This window comes from Somniosus microcephalus, chromosome 18 (assembly GCF_052327205.1).
Source record: "Somniosus microcephalus isolate GS21.2 chromosome 18, FLI_Smic_1.0, whole genome shotgun sequence".
NCBI classification, from domain to species: domain Eukaryota; kingdom Metazoa; phylum Chordata; class Chondrichthyes; order Squaliformes; family Somniosidae; genus Somniosus; species Somniosus microcephalus.
In genome coordinates, this window is record NC_141004.1 from 9,229,297 (window position 1) to 9,250,066 (window position 20,770).

A 20,770-nucleotide genomic window follows, 5' to 3' on the forward strand; every position below is an offset into this window, starting at 1 on the left:
TTTTCCCCCCCCCCCCCCCCAAACCTACTGAATTTGGACTTCGTGCCTCCCTTAACTGCAAAAATCCCGTTGCTTACCCAAGATGTGGACATGCTCTTTAAAACACTCCCTGCTGCATTAAATTTAACAAACGTAAACATCTTTGGGAGGGGGGGAAGAAACTTGCGTGATTAGGAACAGAAAGTGATCTGCCAGTGTGGCGTTCTTCTGGAGCCCTTTTGGAATGGAGTTTTGTGGGCTGAGCTGGAAATTACTCCTGACACATTCAGCATGGCGCACTGTGGCAGGTGTCATTAATTCCTCTGCACGCGAACAGTGGAGAGAAACCTTGGCGGTTCGGTCTGTGCAACAAGATGATGTGGCTGGCAGTGAGCACACTGAGTCTATATATATATATATTCAAAAAAAAAAAGTGCAGAATTAGGATTGTTGCAAGACTGCGCTCCAAAACAAACTTTGCAAGCCTTGAATTTACTGTAAGGCTGGAAAAACTTTGCAGTGGCCTATCCAGTTGCGTGACTACATAATTAAAACCTTGTCTACATCGAAACAGGCAACCGACCTGGCTGGCTGTCAGGGAAACATTGGAGTTTGTACTTTTGTGCTTTGGGAGTTGGTGTTATGTTGGGTTATGTGCAGGTTATGCAGGAACCATTTTTGGCCACTAAATTCCATACAGTTTAAATTTAAACCTTCCACTTCCAGGGTTTCCCTATGCCAGAATATCGGACTGGTTCCTCTCTGGCTTCTTCCCCAGTAACGCTGATCGCTGACTGAAGACTGCCGATGTATGTCCCAATCCCAGGACTGCTGTGCCCTTGCTTTGCCTCATGTGTTAGCCGCGGTTCAGTGGGTAGCGCCCTCGCCTCTGAGTCAGAAGGTTGTGGGTTCAAGTCCCACTCCAGGGAGTTGAGTGCAAAATCCAAGCTGACACTCCCAGGGGAGTGCTGCACTGTCAGGTGCCGTCTCTCGGATGAGACGTTCAACCGAGGCCCCGTCTGCCCCCCCCCCCCTCAGGTGGGTGTAAAAGATCCCATGGCACTATTTCGAACAAGAGCAGCGGAGTTATCCCCGGTGTCCTGGGCCAATATTTATCCCTCCATCAACATCAGTTTAAAAAAAACAAAAAACCAGATGATCTGGTCATTATCACATTGCTGTTTGTGGGAGCTTGCTGTGTGCCAATTGGCTGCTGCATTTCCTACATTACAACAGTGACAACACTTTAAAAAGTACTTCATTGGCTGTAAAAGCACTGTGGGACATCTGGTGGTGGTGAAAGGTGCTACAGAAATGCAAGTCTTTTCTTCTCTCCTGTTTGTTTTCCATGTCCTCTTAAGTTAGTCGTACGGGTCAGGAATCTCCCATCACCAGTAGGTTTTGGTTATGGCCGGTTAAGTTTACTTTTTCCCCCTGCTGTGCTTTTAACTGGAGTTCGATGTGTCTGTTGCATCACACTGTATAAAAGCTTGTTCTTTGGCACTATTGAATGCTGGTCTACACCCAGTTCAGCAAGTTGATGCCAGCATTGAAGCAGCCATGTTGTCTAGCTAATCAGTGAGGCTGTAACAAGTGATGGGACTTAACCCCATAGTCACCTGTTGTCTAAAGCAATTGCATCGGGTGTTCATGTTGAAGCTTAAATGTAGTAATTGCAACCAGAAACCATCTGACTATTTTTAACTTGGGGAAAGAGGAACCTTCAGCTAGCTGTAATGCAGACACGCTGGTGGTGAACACAGCCTCTTTGTTCTGTGCTGGTTGATGTGAATAAATGCGATGGATTGCTAGCTATTGCCTTCTCTGCTTTTTCTCCCTACATCTTCTGAAAACACTTGACTATAGTGGGGGGGGGGGGGGGGGCGTCCACAGGTGCTGGAAACTGTGTCTAAAGGGTTATTTTTCATATGATTCTAAATGGTGAGCATTGCTTGGCAATTTGACTGCAGAAGGCTTCACACTTCAGCTGGATCCTGTCTATGTATGGTCACTGGCTACTGTTTTTATTTGCCCCTCTTCCTTCTCCAGACTAGGGGCGCTTGCATCTCATTGCGTCTTGTCTACTGCTAAAACTGCTGAGAGCTAACGGTGCAGACTCTGGGCTGTACCTGTAAAAGTAGACCCTGCCCTAATATCTCTCTCTTTTCTCCCCCCCCCCCCCCCCCCCCCAGTAGCTCTTTGGGGTCACGTCTGTCTGCAAGACTAACCGGATGGCCCATTTACAGCATTGCTTTTCATGCCACTCTCACCAGGCATGTGGCAGCCTATTGAGGCCTGGACCAACTTTTCTTCTTGCCTGCTGATCAGATTAGAACTGGGCAGAATGGGGCCAGAATTATATGCTCCCAGCTCTGTTGCTGGTCCTCCAGTGTGCACTGCTATCAAAATTGTCTTGTGTCTGAAGGGTAGTGGAATTTCTAGGTTAACAATTGGCAACTCTCCCACTGGTGGACAGAAAGTCCATTTTTCTTTATACAGCTGTGACGATATGTTTGGAATGGGGTTAGTGAGGGAACATTGGAATTAAATCTCTTCCTGGAAGCTTAACTTGTCTTGGCTACTAGTGTATGAAGGTTTCTAATTCCTGTTGCTGTTTCGATCAGGTGATCCGCCCTCTTTCACTGCCTGGCTGGTGTCTGTCTCCTGACGGGCAGTCCAGCATTTGTTCCCAAGCCTAACCCCATGTAATGGTGTCTGACTCACAGCTGTAACTTGACAAATAGATATTTCATTGCTGATTCTCCTGGAGTTTGAATGTTTAAATTGATTTTTACACGGTGTGGGGTGTGAGGAGAGGAACTTGACTTTCTCCTAGACTCTGTACCCATGGGTGTGGTGTTTTGATTTGGTTTCCACTAATCTTGTAGGCCTTCGCCCAGGAGGCCATTAATTAGCCTTTTCCCTCTGGATGTAAAAGATCCTATGGAATTACTGGAGGGGTTGGGGGGTGGGGGGGGGGGGGGGGGGGGGGAAGAAGAGAAAAGAAGGGAAGCAGGAGAATTCTCCCTGGTGTCCTATGTGTGTTATATAAAACCAGATTATCTGGTCACCGTCTTGCGGTTTGTGGGACCTTGCTGTGTGCAAATTGGCTGCCATGTTTCCTACAGTACAACAATGACTACTTCTAGAAGTACTAATTACCTGAAAAGTGCTTTGGGATATCGGTCGTGGAAGGGGCTGTATAAATGTAATGTAGAGTATTGGCAAGCTGTGACTGGCATCACAACCGAGTCTGACCTGTTGTCCGACACTGAATTAAGAGTATCTCTCCAGAGTGCTTTTGACTAAGTTCAGGCCTCCAATAAACAGACCAGCTAATCCTGCTGCAACAGCAGATAGGTGGGGTTTGAACTCGGCTATAATTGTAATCGATTCCACGGTGTATAGAAATGCCAAGGTTAATTGACATTCCTGATCTTCCAAAGAAGTTACTGTGCTTCAGTTTGAAATAATTGGTCCCCAGTTACCCTATCAGCCATGGCTCATGAGCAGCACCCTCACCTCCGAGTCAGAAGGGTGTAGGTTCAAGTCCCACTTGAGCACAAAAATCTAGACTGACAGTCCAGTGCTGCACTGTCGGAGGTGCCATCTTTCGGATGAGACGTTAAACCGAGGCCCCGCCTGCGCTCAAGTGGACATAAAAGATCCCATGGCACTATTTCGAAGAAGAGCAGGGGAGTTTTCCCCGGTGTCCTGGGCCAATATTTATCCCTCAACCAACATCACTAAAAACAGATTATCTGGTCATTATCACATTGCTGTTTGTGGGAGCTTGCTGTGAGCAAATTGGCTGCCACGCTTCCTACATGACAACAGTGACTGACTACATGTCAAAAAGTACTTCATTGGCTGTAAAGTGCTTTGGGACGTCTGGTGGTCGTGATGGGCGCTGTAGAAATGCAAGTCCTTCTGTGTTGTGCATCTTCCACTTGTCCTGCTTTATTTTGACGTGGTACAATTTAAGGTGGCTCTTGCATTTTGGTGTCCTGATGACTAATTTCACTTTTTTTCTCCCCCCCCCCCCCCCCCCCCCCCCCACCCCACCCACCAACCAAAGAGATGGCAGCCATTCGGAAAAAGTTGGTTATCGTTGGAGATGGCGCTTGTGGCAAGACGTGTCTTCTGATTGTGTTCAGTAAGGATCAGTTCCCAGAAGTTTATGTACCAACTGTCTTTGAAAACTACATTGCAGACATTGAAGTGGATGGCAAACAGGTGAGTCGGGTGTTGTTCATGTTTCAACACTGTAGGACAAATGTCATTGTCAGTAAATAAAGTAAAACCTGTGAATCTACTTCTATGTCCAATAAGAAATGAGCGAGCCAAACTGGGCAATGTTTGCAGGTGAAGCATTACCGGTTGCATGTGTTAAAATAAATTTGCAACTAAGTTTTCTGTGTCCCCATTCTTGAACATGTGAAATGTGAGTTTAAATTCCAGCTATTAAACACTTCTATTTGTGTTGCTATACAACAGCCTCTGCAAAGCCACTGTTTCAGCTTTCAGCAGATTGACGCACCCTGCTTTTATGGGTGTCAATGCTGCAGTCCCACAACTCGCCCATGTAATTCTCTCTGCAGCGTGTCGGCCAGCTAGCTCATTGGAGGCCGAGTCGAATGTAGCCACTTTGTTGTAGCAGAGCGCGCAGCTGGCTCAGTTATGGTCAGGTCACCTGTATGGTGTCTTCATACAGGAAACCGAGTTAGCATGCAGGTACAGCAAGCAATTAGGAAGGGAAATGGCATGTTGGCCTTTATTGCAAGGGAATTGGATTACAAGAGTAAGGAAGTCTTGCTGCAATTGTACAAGGCTTTGGTGAGATCACACCTGGAGTACTAGGCACAGTTTTGGCCTCCTTATTTGAGGAAGGATATACTTACCTTAGAGTTGGTCCAATGCAGGTTCACTGGATTGATTCCTGGGATGAGAGGATTAAGTAGATTGGGTCTATACTCTGTGGTTTAGAAGAATGAAAGGTGATCTTATTGAAACATATAAGCTTTTGAGTGGGCTTGACACTGAGACTCTTTTCCCCCTCGCTAGAGAGTCTAGAACTAGGGCATAGTCTCGGGATGAGGGGTCGGCCATTTAAGACTGCGACGAGGAGGGTTGTGAATCTTTGGAATTCTCTACCCCAAAGGGCGCTGTGAATGCTGAGTCAGAGTATATTCAAGGCTGAGATTGATAGATTTTTGGACTCTAGGGGAATCGAGGGATATGGGGATCAGGCAGGAAAGTGGAGTTGAGATGATCAGCCATGATCTTATTAAATGGTGGAGCTGGCTTGAGGGGTCGAATGGCTTACTCCTAATGGTTTTTATGCCATCCTTGTGATGGAATGGGGGGGGGGGGGGGAGGCGGGTGTAAAATTTATGGACTAGAGAATTACAATACTACCATTGCTTGTCATAATTAAGCTAGAGTTAAATTCAACTCTCCAAATAAATATAGCAAGATCTCCAATGTAGGGTGGATTGTTTCTGCTCCAGATGCTAAGTTGCCTTCTCTTGGTTGCAGGTTGAGCTTGCACTGTGGGATACAGCCGGGCAAGAGGACTATGATCGACTCCGACCACTCTCCTACCCAGACACTGATGTTATTTTAATGTGCTTCTCAATCGATAGCCCAGACAGCTTGGGTAGGTTTAGTTTCAGTGTTTTGTGCATGGCTTGTATAATTTTTAAATTTTTTTTTAACATTTTAAAATCTACCATAATGCAAAAGTTCAAAAAGCAAGAATACCAGCAAATAACATCCCGGACCTGCCATTTTAGCTGCAGGAAGAACTTAAATAATCTCAAACTTTGTGTATAACTCTTCTGCAGAAAATATCCCTGAGAAGTGGACGCCTGAAGTGAAGCATTTTTGTCCCAGTGTGCCTATAATTCTAGTTGGAAACAAGAAGGACTTGAGAAATGATGATAACACACGGAAAGAACTCGCAAAAATGAAACAGGCGAGTATTCGGCGCCTCTCCTGACTTGTATTGAGTATGGAGTGAAACTTATTGAACAGTCTTCCCATTGAGTCTAGTTTGATATTTCTTTTAAGCTTTGCCCCCATTTTCTTCCCATTTTGACTCCTGAATTCTGTGCAGTATGCCCTAGGATGCAACTTTTTTCCTTTTACTTAGAAACATAGAAGATAGAAGGAGTAGGCCATTCGGCCCCTCGAGCCTGCTCCGCCATTCAATGCGATCATGGCTGATCATCCAAGTTCAGTACCCGGTCCCTGCTTTCTCCCCGTACCCCTTGATCCCTTTAACCTTAAGAAATATATCCAACTCCTTCTTGAATATATTTAATGTATTGGCCTCTACTGCCTTCTGTGGTAGAGAATTCCACAGGTTCACCACTGGGTGAAGAAATTCCTCCTCATCTCAGTCCTAAATGGCTTACCCCTTATCCTTAGACTGTGACCCCTGGTTCTGGACTCCCTGACCATCGGGAACATCCTCCCTGCATCTAGTCTGTCCAGTCCTGCCAGAATTTTATAAGTTTCAATGAGATCCCCCCTCATTCTTCTAAACTCCAGCAAGTACAAGCCCAATCGTCCCATCTCTCCTCGTACGTCATTCCTGCCATCCCAGGTATCAGCCTGGTGAATCTTTGCTGAACTCCTTCCATGGCAAGAATATCCTTCCTCAGATAAGGTGACCAAAACTGCACACAATACTCAAGGTGTGGTCTCACCAAGGCCCTGTACAACTGCAGCAAGACATCCTTGTTCCTGTACTCAAACCCTCGCTACAAAGGCCAACATACCATTTGCCTTCTTAACCGCTTGCTGCACCTGCATGCTTACCTTCAGCGACTGGTGCACAAGGACACCCAGGTCTCATTGCACTTCCCCTTTCTCCCAATCTATTGCCATTCAGATAATCTGCCTTCCTGTTTCTGCCACCAAAGTGGATAACCTCACATTTATCCACGTTGTATTGCATCTGCCATGCTTTTGCCCAATCACCCAACCTGTCTAAATCATCCTGGAGTTTCTCGGCATCCTCCTCACAGCACACACGCCCACCCAGCTTTGTGTCGTCTGCAAATTTGGAGATATTACATCTAGTTCCCTTGTCTAGATCATTAATATATATATATTGTGAATAGCTGGGGCCCAAGGACCGATCCCTGCGGTACCCCACTAGTCACTGCCTGCCACTCGGAAAAAGACCCATTTATTCCAACACTTTGCTTTCTGTCTGCCAACCAGTTCTCTCTCCAAGTCAATACCTTGCCCCCAATCCCATGTGCCTTAACTTTACACACTAATCTCTCATGTGGGACCTTATCGAAAGCCTTCTGAAAGTCCAAATACAGCACATCCACTGGTTCTCCCTTTATCTATTTTACTAGTTACATCTTCAAGATTCCAGTAGATTAGTCAAGCACGATTTACCTTTTGTAAATGCATGTTAACTTTGTCCGATTCTGTCACTGTTTTCCAAGTGCTCTGCTATTACATCTTTTATAATGGACTCTAGCATTTTCCCCACTACTGATTTCAGGCTTACCGGTCTGTAATTCCCCGCTTTTTCTCTACCACCTTTTTTGAATAGTGGGGTAACATTAGCTACCCTCCAATCCATGGGTACTGTTCCAGATTCCATCGAATGTTGGAAGATGATCAGCAATGCATCTACTATTTCTAGGGCCACTTCCTTAAGTACCCTAGGATGTAGATTATCAGGCCCTGGGGATTTATCGGCCTTCAATCCCATCAATTTCCCTACAAATACTGATTTCTTTCAGTTCCTCCCTTTCATCAGACCCTATGCTCCCTGACATCTCTGGGAGGTTATTTGTGTCCTCCTTTGTGAAGACAGAACCAAAATATGTATTTAGTTGGTCTGCCATTTTTGTTCCCCATTATAAATTCCCCTGATTCTGACTGCAAGGGACCTACGCTTGACTTCACCAATCTTTTTCTCTTCACATATCTATAAAAGCTTTTACAGTCAGTTTTTATGTTACCTGCAAGCTTACACTCATTCTATTTTCCCTTTCTTAATTAATCTTTGTCCTCCTTTGTCGAATCCTAAACTGCTCCTAATCCTCTGGATTACTGTGTTTTCTGGCCAATTTATATGTCCTCTCCTTGGATCTTATGCTGTCCCTAATTTCCCTCGTTAGCCACGGTTGAGTCACCTTTTTTGTTTTATTTTTATGCCAAACTGGGATGAACAAATTCTGTAGTTCATCCATGCGGTCTTTGAATGTTTGCCATTGCCTATCCGTTAACCCTTCGAGTGACATTCCCCAATCAATCCTACCCAACTCGCGCCTCAGACCATCGTAGTTTCCTTTTATTTAAATTCAGGACCCTAGTCTGAGTCAACTACTTCATTCTCCATCTTAAGAAGAATTCGATCATATTATGATCGCTCTGACCCAAGGGGCCTTGCACAACAAGATTGCTAATTAATCCTTTCTCGTTACATGATACCCAGTCTAAGATGGCCTGATCTCTGGTTAGTTCCTTGACATATTGGTCCAGGAACCATCCCGTAAACACTCCAGGAATTCCTCCAAAGTATTGTTACCAATTCGGTTAGCCCAATCTATATGTAGATTAGTCACCCATGATGACTGCTGTGCCCTTATTGCACGCTTCTCTAATTTCCCTTTTAATGCCATCCCCAACCTCCGCATTACTGTTTGGAGGTCTATATACCACTCCACTAATGTTTTCTGCCCCTTGGTATTTCTCAGTTCTACCCATACAGATTCCACATCAGAGCTAATATCCTTCCTTACAATTGTTAATCCCTTCTTTAACCAGCAATGCTACCCAACCTCCCTTTCCTTTTTGCCTATCTTTCCTGAATATTGAATACCACTGGATGTTGAGTTCCCAGCCTTTGCCACCCTGGAGCCATGTTTCCGTAATCCAATCAAATCATATTCGTTTACCTCTATTTGCACAGCTAATTCATCCACCTTATTACAAATGCTCCTTGCATTAAGACACAAAGCCTTCAGGTTTGTTTTTTTAACGCTCTTAGACCTATTAGAATTATTATTTACTGTAGCCATGTTTGATTTAAACCGTTGATTTCTCTGACTGCCACTTTGTTTTTCTCCTTCCTATCTTTTGCTTTTATCCTTGTTTACCTTTCCTCTGTCCCCCTGCTCAGGTTCCTAACCCCCTGCTATTTTAGTTTAAACCCTCCCCCAGAGCGCTAGCAAACACTCCCCCCTAGGACATCGGTCCCAGCCCTGCCCAGGTGCAAACCGTCTGGTTTGAACTGGTCCCACCTCCCCCATTTTTAACCTGTCCATGCCTAAAAGGGTTAAATTTTCAGGATATGTTGCACAGACTAGGCTTGCGTGTCCTTAAGGATAGAAAATGAAGTGTGATCTAATTGAGGTATTTAAAATGTTGATAGGTAGATAAAGTTTTTTCTAGTTGTTTGGGGGGATCCAGAATAAGTGACACCATCTTTAAAATTAGAGCCAGGCCGTTCAGGGGTGATGTCAGGAAGCACTTCACACAAAGGGTGGTGGAAATCTGGAACTTTTTTTTTCTCCCTCCCCCCCTCCCAAAAAAATGCTGTTGAGGCTGGAGTTAATAGAAAATTTCAAAACTGAGATTGATGGATTTTTATTAGGCAAGGGTATTAAGAGTTACGAAATCAAGGTGGTTAAAGAGTTAAGATACCGATCATACACTGTCTAATTGCATGGCTGAATGGCCTCCTCCTATGTCAACTTTTACTCCATCTTTATTTCTCCACCCCCTCCCCAGAGCAAAACCCCTGTTCGTGGCGGCCAGGACTCTTGCTAGAGTGCAGTTAAACTGGTACCGCCAACCCTTATTACTTCACCCCCAAGTGACCACTCTTTGTGTGAGTTTAGTGGTGACGTGGTATCTTGCTGTGGGAGTATCAGCCTGAGCTGGATCACATAACTAGCGATGCACACTAGCAGACGGATGAGATTGCCTTCCTTTCACTTTCTCCTCCCCTTTCCTTCCTGTTGTCCTCTTTTGAGCTGCCCTCCCCTGCCAGAGGCTAGTTTTAATGCCCCCACTGTTGCCCTGACTGAAGTCAACTGAAAGACCAGATAGAATGTAGGACCCTTGGGGATTGAGCCTTCAGAAGAGCTCATTCCTTTTGGAAATTCTCAGTGCACATTATAAACTCTCAGCCCACACATGGCTAATTAGCACTGGAGCTAAATGACAGGATGCCACTAAATCCTCCCCCAGCCCCTTCTCTTTGTTGGGTTATGTGGTAATCTGATCAGACTTGTGGATGATGTCGTTGCCATTCTGAATACAGGGCAGCCTTGTTAGAATGGGTCTCTGCATCATCGCGCAGGCACACTGTTTAGTGAACCGATCCCTCTTTCTCCCCCTCTCTTTGCTCCGACTCTGTCTTGGCACCGGGATTGCAATGGCTGGCATTGTCGCTCGCTCTGGGGGACTGCTTGCCTGTGCGCTCGAGCAGTCGTTTCCCACTCTTTTTAAGGAGGGTTAAGATTGGCCCAAAGAGGAGCAAAGGTGAGAGTTCAGCATATGTCAACACAACAGCTGGCTGGCTCTGAAGTTGGTGCTGAATTATTGTTTTGGGGGTCCAATTTGAGAAGTAGCTCTGGTCACTGTACTTTTTGTTAAATTTATGTTCAACACCATGTGAATGTCTTCTTGGGCAGTCCCTCGGAACCGAGGATGACTTGCTTCCAGATTAAAAATGAGTTCTCGGGTGACGGAGTCCAATGCGGGACCTACAGTCTCTCAGGTGGGGCAGATGGTGGTTGAAGGGGTGGGTGGGGTGCTTGGGTTGACTTGCGTTGCTTGCGCTTGGCTTGGTTTTTTTATATTCATTCGTGGGATGTGGGCGTTGCTGGCAAGGCCAGCATTTATTGCCCCTGAGAAGGTGGTGGTGAGCCGCCTTGAACCACTGCAGTCCATGTGGTGAAGGTGCTCCCACAGTGCTGTTAGGGAGGGAGTTCCGGGATTTTGACCCAGCGACAATGAAGGATCGGCCGATATATTTCCAAGTCAGGATGGTGTGTGACTTGGCGGGGGGGGGGTGGTGTGCCATGCGCCTGCTGCCCTTGTCCTTCTAGGTGGTAAAGGTTGTTGGTTTGGGAGGTGCTGCCGAAGAAGCCTTGGCGAGTTGCTGCAGTGCATCTTATAGTGGGGTAGCACATTCAGTTCTAATGTAGTGAGGCTTGATGTTCTATTGCTGATGGGATGGTGCAGGTGGGGATATCTAGTTCCTGGGTATTCAGTGAGGTGGGCATCCAATTCCTGGTCTAAAGGGGCTAGCATTAAAATTGCTGATTGTAGAGCTGAGTTATGTTGCCACTTTTCTGCTTGTAAATTAGGGCACACCTGAGGAAGACATTCCCCTTTAAACAGAAAATGGATGAATGGATTTTCCTTCACGGCTAATCAGCTGCTAATGAAACCTCATTCTCCAAAACTGTGCAATTCAAAGCCGGTGCTGATGTGTTTTTAAAGCCTAAGTCCACGAGGCCCATACCCAGGGACCTTGGCCAAGGATGGGGCTCCTGGTAAAACTCACCATAAACTGAATTCAACCATCGGATCAAAATATTCTTGCATTTAAATATACTGTCAGAATGGGGGGGGGGGGGGAAGGAAGGCAGAGACGACAGATTTGTTAGACTATAAATTCTGACATGATTGTGTTTTAATGGGGGGGGGGGGGCGGTTGCCAGGGAGAAGGTGCAGACTGGCTCCAAGTGGTGCTCCAAGAATCTCTCTGGCCTCAAATCGCTGGCCGTTTCCTGCCACTTTAATAATTGGCCCATTATTCGTGGAGAAACCGCACTTTGCAAAACTGTCATTCCTGCAATTTAATTAAAAGGAATCCGAGAAAATGGACAGTTTGCAGATATTGATTTGCCATTTTTTGCAGCACTGAGCAAAACAGGCCAGAAGTAAAAGCTCCGTTCTCCAACGTGGTGATCGGAGGGGAGGGCCGGGTGATGGGGATCAGCGGGAGGGGGAAGGGGTGGTTGGAGCGAAGTTTGGGGGGGGGGGGAAGGGCAACCGAGGAAGCGACATAAAATCATGGCTGAAAAATAAATAGAGATTGCACCAGAAACTGAGAGGTTATATCGGGAAAGGCTGAACCGGCTGGGGCTGTTCTCTCTAGAAAAGGGAAGGCTGAGGGGTGACCTGATAAAGGCCTTTAAGATTATGAAAGGGTTTGATGGGGTAGATGTAGAGAAAATGCTTTCACTTGTGGTCGAGTCCAAAACTAAAAAAGACTTGCATTTCTCCAGCGCCTTTCACGACCTCGGGACGTCCCAAAGCACTTTACAGCCAATGAAGTACTTTTGGAGTGTAGTCACTCTTCTTAGGCAGTCCCTGGGAACCGAGGATGACTTGCTTCCACATTAAAAATGAGTTCTCCGGTGACTGATGAGTCCAATGCGGGACCTACAGTCTCTGTCACAGGTGGGGCAGGCGGTGGTTGAAGGGGCGGGTGGGTGGGGTGCTTGGGTTGACGTGCGCTCCCTGCGCTTGGCTTCCGCTTGTTCCTGGCGAAGAGACTCGAGGTGTTCGGCGCCTTCCCGGATGCTTCTCCTCCACTTTGTGCGGTCTTGGGCCAGGGATTCCCAGGTGTCGGTGGGGATGTTGCACTTTTTCAAGGAGGCTTTGAGGGTGTCCTTGAAACGTTTCCTCTGCCCACCTGGGGCGCTCTCGCTGTGTCGGAGCTCCGAGTAGAGCGCTAGTTTTGGGTTATGTGGCAATCTGATCAGACAATTTATATTCAACACAATGAATGACTTGACTTTTAATTACACAGTTGTGGTTGGTTTTTTTTGTCAATGTCTCCACTTTTCACCTGAAACTGGTGATCTGTGCTGTTGTACATTTCTGTAGGGATTGGCATCCTTCGTTCTATAGCCCATGTGGCAATTCTGGTGACCTTGTGTGGTAACATGTGATGATTGGCGGTGCCTTTGTGACTGAGGCTCTTCCTTCCCCCCTCCCCACCCCCCAGATTGTTTCTTCACTGCTACATTGTGTAGTGGGACGTCTTGGAGTGTAAAAGGCAAGCTCCTGGTTCACTGAGATAGAACTTCTGAGGAAGAGGGGGGTAATTGCTGTCATTGGTTTGTGTTTTTGGTTTGATCCGGAGGTCCTGGCTTGGTGTTTCTGCTCCCAATTAAGAACAAAGTAATGTAGCTGGCTTAAGCACCACTAGGTTACCGAATAGTAAGTGATGTGGCCTTGTACTCCAATACATTTAGAATCATCATTATACATGGGAACAGTAGGCCATTACTATGCCCCAGTCCTAGATTCTCCAACCAGTGGACATAGTTTCTCTCTACGCTATCGGTTCCCCTTTATAACTTAAACTTTGATTAAATCGCCCCATAATCCTAATTCTTGCGAATACAACCCTAGTTTGTGTAATCTCTCCATGTAATTTAACCCTTGGAGTCCAGCTTTCATTCTAGTAAATCTATGCTGCGTAGTTGAACTTCAATTAAAAAATAAAAATAATGACTGACGCCCCAATGTAGAAACTCATCGTCAGATTGAGTGGAAGGATTAACGTTTGTTTCATGGCTTCTTCCGGCTGCTTTGTTCATGTGAGCAGTGCCTCCAGTCAGATTGCTTGCTCTTGGTGTGCACTGTTCCTGAACGAGGATCAGCCTTGTTCGATATGACTACTGCACTCCTTTTCCAAAAAGAAATTCTATAAATGTGTTCAATTAGCTTTGATTGAAAACCAAGCCTGTCACTGAACAACCGCGAACTGTGTAAGTGGCTTGGATCCCGTGCTCCTCGTTCAGGAATGACTCTATCTGGAATCGCAGATGGTGGTAATTTGGACCCCGTGCTCCTCGTTCAGGAACGACTCTATCTGGAATCGCAGATGGTGGTAATTTGAATCCCATTTCAGGAACAAATTTAATTTCTAACAGCTGAAAATTAAGTCTCCTTTTTGTGATATCTTGAGGTGGGTGGGGTGAAATTTTCAAATTTCCCTCCCCTCTAACTCACAACTTACCACAAGATCTGTGTTTTAGACTGGACAACTAACATTTGTGGCTTTTAATGCTAAATGCTAATGAGAAGTTGGCCCTCACTGTACACCACTTAAAAGATAAATTTGGAGAAACTGATTGTTCACGCTGAGTGTTGGCCTTGGTCGCCAGTCCAGGACAATTGCTGTGTCACTTAAATCCCCAACTCTACATATTTCATCAGTTACTTGCCAGTACAGGATGTAGGTCTCCAGCTAATGGGCTGCCACCTAAATATCACCTCGCCAGCATCTAGTCTGAATTTTCTTCAAAAATGATGGTTGGAATTTTGCTGAAGGGTTCATCGATTAATTTGCCTCCTCGGTTCTATGTTGAATGAGACGGCTTCTCTTTGTAGAACCATAGAAGTTTACATCACGGAAATTCTTTGGCGCAATGCTGAAAGTAGTCCCGTTGTACCTTCCACATAGCCATGTATCTTCCTCTGCTTGAAATATCTAACCATCATCCCCCCCGCCGCCGCCCCCCCCTAGGATGCAAAGATCTCTGGCAAATCTCAATGTTCCAACAAATAACCCACTGCAAAAAGTAACTTCTCTCTGACTCTTAAAATGGCTCCTCATTCCTGACTCCCCAAACCAAATGAAATCTTTCTTTAGTCACTGTCAAAACTCTTCAACTTCCACTCTGGGTTTCCCAGCTCCAGTGGCAATAGTTCCAGTATCTCGCATCTCTTTAACTATAGTTCCCCATCCCTGGCATCTGAGTGAATCGACAGTGTGCTCGCGATGATTTGCGTGTCCTCTTATTGTGGGGTGCCCAAAACTGCACACTGTACTCTAACTGACTGAGCCAATGTTTGTGCAAATTTATTACTTTACTTTTGTACTCTCTCTGCCTCTTTATAATCTGTGCCTCTTTTATAAAAGGCTTGCCCTTTTTGTAATCGCTTTATCTATCTGCATTTTGAGGGAATTACAGATTTGAGCCCTTTGGTCTGTTTATCAGCATCTGTCCTTTTTTGTTTTTTCCTCCCAAAATGTATCCACCCCAAATTGTGCTCATCTGCCCAACCTGTCTGCCTTCCTGAAGCCTTTTATTTTTGTACTCCCTGCTGTTGCCACCTACTTTTGCGTTGTTGGCAAGTTGAGTTTGTGTTCAGTGCCCAAATATCTAAAGCGTAGAACATAGGTGGGCCAAGCACTGCCCCTTGGTGTAAGCCACTTGCAACCCTTCAATCTGACCAGCACCCATTGACCCTAACTTTCTTGTCCATTAATTTGCTTTCCATCCATGCTGCTTACATCTCCTCTTGTACTGATGCCTAAATTGTTCCTATCACTCTGATACCTTATTGAACATTGTCTGAAAATCTATGTATACATCTGCATTCTTTCTATCTGTCCAAGCCGTCCTTTCTTCAAAGATCTTTCAATTTGTAAAATTCAGTTTTCGGTTATCCTTGGTTTAAACAAAACGCCCATTTCTAAATACTCACTAATTTTCTCATTATGCCTCGAGTTTGGCCACTGCCAAGGCTAATTGGTCTATAGTTAACCGGTTGATCCTCTAACCTACTGAACAAAGGAGTTAACGTTGGCTACTCCATTCCCACAGCACAATTTGCATATTGAAAGCGGATTGCCAAATTTGTGGCCAGTATCTCTGCCTTTCAGCAGCTTAGGGTGGATGTTATCAGAGCCCAGTAACTGACATCCACATTGAGTTCTGCTTTTCTAAAAAAAAATCTAGAACAAATTAATTATCCAGTGATCTCTCTCTCAACTATTATTCCACCCTCCTCCTCATTCATCTGCATTTTCACTTCCGCCATCATTTGTTTAAAATAAAATACAAATATTTAACCATACCATGATCCTCCACAATTAACCACTTCCTTTTAATCCTTGAGTGATCCTACTTTCTAACTATTGTATTATATGCTTGGAAAAGCCCTTGCTATTTTCTTATTTCTAGCCTTCTCCCAATCTTCCTTTTTACCTTCCAACTACAGTTTGATGGGCCGAATGGCCTCCCTCTGTGCTGTAACATATAGAAACATTGAAGATAGGAGTAGGCAATTCGGCCCCTCGAGCCTGCTCCGCCATTCAGTGAGATCATGGCTGATCATCCAAATTCAGTACCCTGTCCCTGCTTTCTCCCCATATCCCTTGATCCCTTTAGCCTTAAGAAATATATCTAACTCCTTCTTGAATATATTTAATGAATTGGCCTCTACTGCCTTCTGTGGTAGAGAATTCCACAGGTTCACCACTCTCTGGGTGAAGAAATTCCTCCTCATCTCAGTCCTAAATGGCTTACCCCTTATCCTTAGACTGTGACCCCTGGTTCTGGACTCCCCTGCCATCAGGAACATCCTTCCTGCATCTAGTCTGTCTAGTCCTGTTAGAATTTTATAAGTTTCAATGAGATCCCCTCATTCATCTAAACTCCAGCGAGTACAAACCCAATCGACCCAATCTCTCCTCGTACGTCATTCCTGCCATCCCAGGTATCGGCCTGCTGAATCTTCGCTTCACTGTAGCTTGACGATTTTCCTCTGAGCTGATCACTTTTCTGCCCAGTAAATTTGAGCCCGATCACTTGCTGAACTTCGGACTTTTTCCAGTTCAGCACCCTCTTCTGACTCGAATACTTTTTTTTCTATTCTTGCATTGACTTTTGACTGTTGCCATTTTCCAGTTCTCCTCAATCCAGATCAATAACCTCAAACCTAAACTTGATTCCATTGCTTAATTTTAGGTTTGGAATGGAATAGCCGAGACTGGCATTTCTATAGCCCGCCTCCCATTGGCCAAACGCTTTGCGCGCACTGAATTACTGTGTGGCAAGTATTTTGTGTGAAAAGGGCATTTGAGCTGAATGACCAAGTGTGATGCATCTAGAATTTATCATGTTTCAAATGAGTGGCCTACTCCTGTTTCATTCAGCCCCTCGAGCCTGCTCCGCCATTCAATGAGATCATGGCTGATCATCCAAATTCAGTACCCTGTCCCTGCCTTCTCCCCATATCCCTTGATCCCTTTAGCCTTAAGAAATATGTCTAACTCCTTCTTGAATATATTTTAATGTATTGGCCTCAACTGCCCTGTGTGGTAGATAATTCCACAGGTTCACCACTCTCGGGTGAAGAAATTCCTCCTCATCTCTGTCCTTATCCTTAGATTGTATGTATTTCACATTTTTCAAGTGGAAGTTTTGTGCGTGCCTGAGATTAAAACTGAAAGCTGCCAGTCTGAGACCACCAGCTGAGAGCTAGGTCAAGCTATTTAAGTGAACTTTGATATTACAACAGGATGTTTACTCCACCCCCTCTTGTTTATACTGATTTACTCCTAGACGTTCACCTCCACACACACCCACCCCCCCCCCCCCCAACACAACCACAAACTAAAATTGGCTTGTTTCTTCTGAGTGTTTGAGGAGGTGTTTCCACTTCTTTTTATAATCCGATAAGGTGCCGGAAACTCTCGCCTAATGTGGTAGTTCTGCTTCCTCTCGAAGGTGCCAGAATTGCTCGAGTCTTGGGTTTCTAGTCCTGGTATTTAAAATCTAGCTTCAGTTTTTCTGTATCTGTGGCAAATAAAGAATAAATATCAGCAGCCCTTGCTGTTGCATTAGTCCATTGTGATTTAACCATTTAGCTCCATATTGTGGTGATGAGCTGGAACTCCATGGTGCCTGGAGCGGCATGTGCGGTATATAACCTTTAGTTGAAGGACTCTGGGAGGGACAAGGCCTGGGAAATATGAAGCAATTTTTGCTCTCTTGAACTTGACTGAAACCAGTGAAAGTTGACACTTGCTTTCCACCTGATCTGATCTATCATGTATGATTTGATTTCAAATCATGACACGTACACAATCTATCACATTTTCCAACAGTTTGCCGTGCTTAAAATTTCCAGCACGCATGCCATTAGTATAATTGTTCATTGTTCACCCAGTGGCTCACTTCCCTATGTATTTCTGTCTAGGTTATTTTGGCCCAGAGGAAATGTAGGCTTGCCGAAGGAAGATGACATCTTTTATACAGGCAGCATGAATAGAGCCTTGCAAAATAGTTGGAATTGTGACAACTTAATCTTTCTGTTGAGGGAGGGATATTGTCCAGGACACCAAAGGAATTACCTGCTCTTCAAATAGTGCCATGGGATCGCTAATGTCCATTGCACCAGCTGGACGAGTACCTCTGTTTAGCCCCTTGAAGGGCAGCACCTCTGCACTACATTGGAGTATCAGAGGGGCTGTTTGTTGGATGCTGCTGAAATACTCTCATCCATGCCTTTGCTAACTCAACTATTATGCTCTGCAAACCAGCCTCGCACAAGTCACATCACCCCAGTGCTCTCTGACCTACATTGTCTCCCAGTCCAGCAATGCCTCTTTTTAAAAAAAAAATTAAAAAAATAAATAAAAAATAATAAAAAATATTCTTGTTCAAATCCCTCCGTGGCCTCACCTCTCCCCATCTCTGTAACCTACAACCCTCTGCGCTCCTCCAATTCTGTCTTGTGCATCCCAGATTTCCTTCACTCCATCATTGGCAGCTGTGTCCAGCTTCCTTGGCACGAAGCTCTAGAATTCCCTCCCTAAACCCCTCTGCCTTCCTCCTTTAAGAGGCTCCTTAAAACCTACCTCTTGTCCTAATACTCCTTTATGTGGCTTGGTGCCAAATTTTGTTAACACACCTGTGAAGCGTCTTGGAACATTTTACTATGTTAAAGGCGCTATATAAATGCAAGTTATCTTCTCTGATCTGCCTGTTCTGGGGCACAGGTGGAGGTTAAAGATCCCATGGCACTATTCGAAGAGCAGCTTTTTTTTTTTTCTTATTTGGTGCCCTGGCAACATTCCTGCTTCCACTGCCAAATTTCAGTTTGTGGGATGTTGCTAATGCAACCATTTGCTTAGAATGGCCTCAAATTTCCTTTAGTGTCTGGGACACGTCTGTCTTTGTACTTGCAGTTCCTTAAGAACAGAAGAAATAGGAGCAGGAGTAGGCCCTTCGAGCCTGCTCTCCCATGCAATGAGATCATGGCTGATCTTCTGCCTCAATTCCATTCCGCGGCCATATCCCTTGATGCCCTTACTAGTCAGAAATCTATCGACTTCTGTTTTGAATATACCCAATGACTGAGCCTCCACAGCCCTCTGGGGTAGAGAATTCCATAGATTCACCACCCTCTGAAGAAATTTCTTCTCATCTCAGTCCTGAATGGCCTACCCTTCATCCTGAGGCTGTGGCCCCTGGTTCTAGACTCGCCAGCCAAGGGAAGCATTCTCCCAGCATCCATCCCATCAAGCCCTGTAATAATTTTGTATGCTTCAATGAGATCCCCTCTCATCTGAATTCAAGAGAATACAGGCCTAGTTTACTCAATCACTTCTGATACGACAGTCCTGCCATCCCATCCCTTTGTTGCACTCCCTCTATGGCAAGTATATTCTTCCTTGGGTAAGGAGACCAAAATTGTACAGTACTCCAGGTGTGGTCTCACCAAGGCCCTATATAATTGGAGTAAGACTTCTTTACTCCTGTACTATAATCCTCTTGTAATGAAAGCCAGCATACCATTTGCCTTCCTAATGGCTTGCTGCACCGGCACATTCACTTTCAGTGACTCATGTACAAGGACACCCAGGTCCCTTTGAACATCTGCATTCCCCAATCTTTCACCATTTAGGAAATACTCTGCCTTTGTTTTTTCTACCAAACTGGATAACTTCACATTTATCCACATTATATTCCATCTGCCATGTTCTCGCCCACTCACTGAGCCTGTCGCGATCCCCTTGAAGCCTCTTCACATCCTCTTCACAACTGACACTACCACCTAGCTTTGTATCATCGGCAAATTTGGAAATGTTACACTTAGTCCCTCATCCAAATCATTGATATAGATTGTGAATAGCTGGCATGATGAATCTTGACTTCAAGGTGCTAGGAAGTTTAATGAGCTGAAGCATGTTCTCCTGCTCTCCATGTTTTGAAGCAAATATCTTTGTCGAGCAGGAATTATATTCATGGATAATGAAGTCTTTGCCATTGTGAGCTGAAAAGGTTGGGAGAAAGAGAAGCCGAAGAGAAAGATGGAGCGGATGGGGGAAACAGAAAAATGTTAAGATCAAAAGAACCAGCTTTTGGGGGAGGAGGAAGGGGGAGAGAATCGGGGTTGGCAGTGTGGGGGATGAATCATTAATCAGCTCCCTCACTGGTTTTGACATGTATCTGGCTCCCATTTCAAAGATTGGATATCCCTGCTTTGGAGTCGATGGTTGAGGGAAGAGTTTCAGTAATTGAGAGCGGAGGGCAGAGAATGCCAAGGGATGAAGTGAGGAATGGACCATCAATGGCCAGATATGATGACTGAATTCCATAGAATCTATAGCACAGAAACAGCTCATTTGGAGATGGAACACTTTGTATTTCAGGCACCCAGGGTCGGTAACGGGAGCTTCCCAGGGCTACCTTGGAGTAAAGCGTCCTCTACTCTACCCCATCAATCTGCTTCAGCCCTAACCTCTGCCCCCACTGCATCTGTGTAATGTTTCCATTCCCTACACCAGCCATCCCATTTCTAATGTAGCGCTAGAATGGCAAGGGTGGGCTCTGGGTCAAACCCAGTGTGGCTGAAGGTTGATCGGTGTTTGTGCGTGCTAAGGGAGAAAATTAAGACACTTGGACAAGTATGGTCTAATAAAGGAGACCCAGCATGGATTTAAGGGCAAATCGTGTTTGACTAACTTGATTTTTTTGATGGGTTA

The 20,770-nt window shown here is 45.2% G+C and overlaps 1 protein-coding gene across 1 annotated transcript in view; it reads left to right on the plus strand.

Annotated features, from left to right (window-relative positions):
- The window catches only part of rhocb (ras homolog family member Cb), a 41,625-nt gene that overhangs the window by 18,662 nt on the left and 2,193 nt on the right, over positions 1–20,770 (plus strand). The window contains exons 2-4 of the mRNA XM_086011010.1: positions 4,058–4,215; positions 5,518–5,638; positions 5,826–5,956. Of these exons, the coding sequence (XP_085867136.1) occupies positions 4,060–4,215; positions 5,518–5,638; positions 5,826–5,956 (408 nt within the window). The 5' untranslated portion in view covers positions 4,058–4,059. The remainder of the gene's footprint in view (positions 1–4,057; positions 4,216–5,517; positions 5,639–5,825; positions 5,957–20,770) is intronic.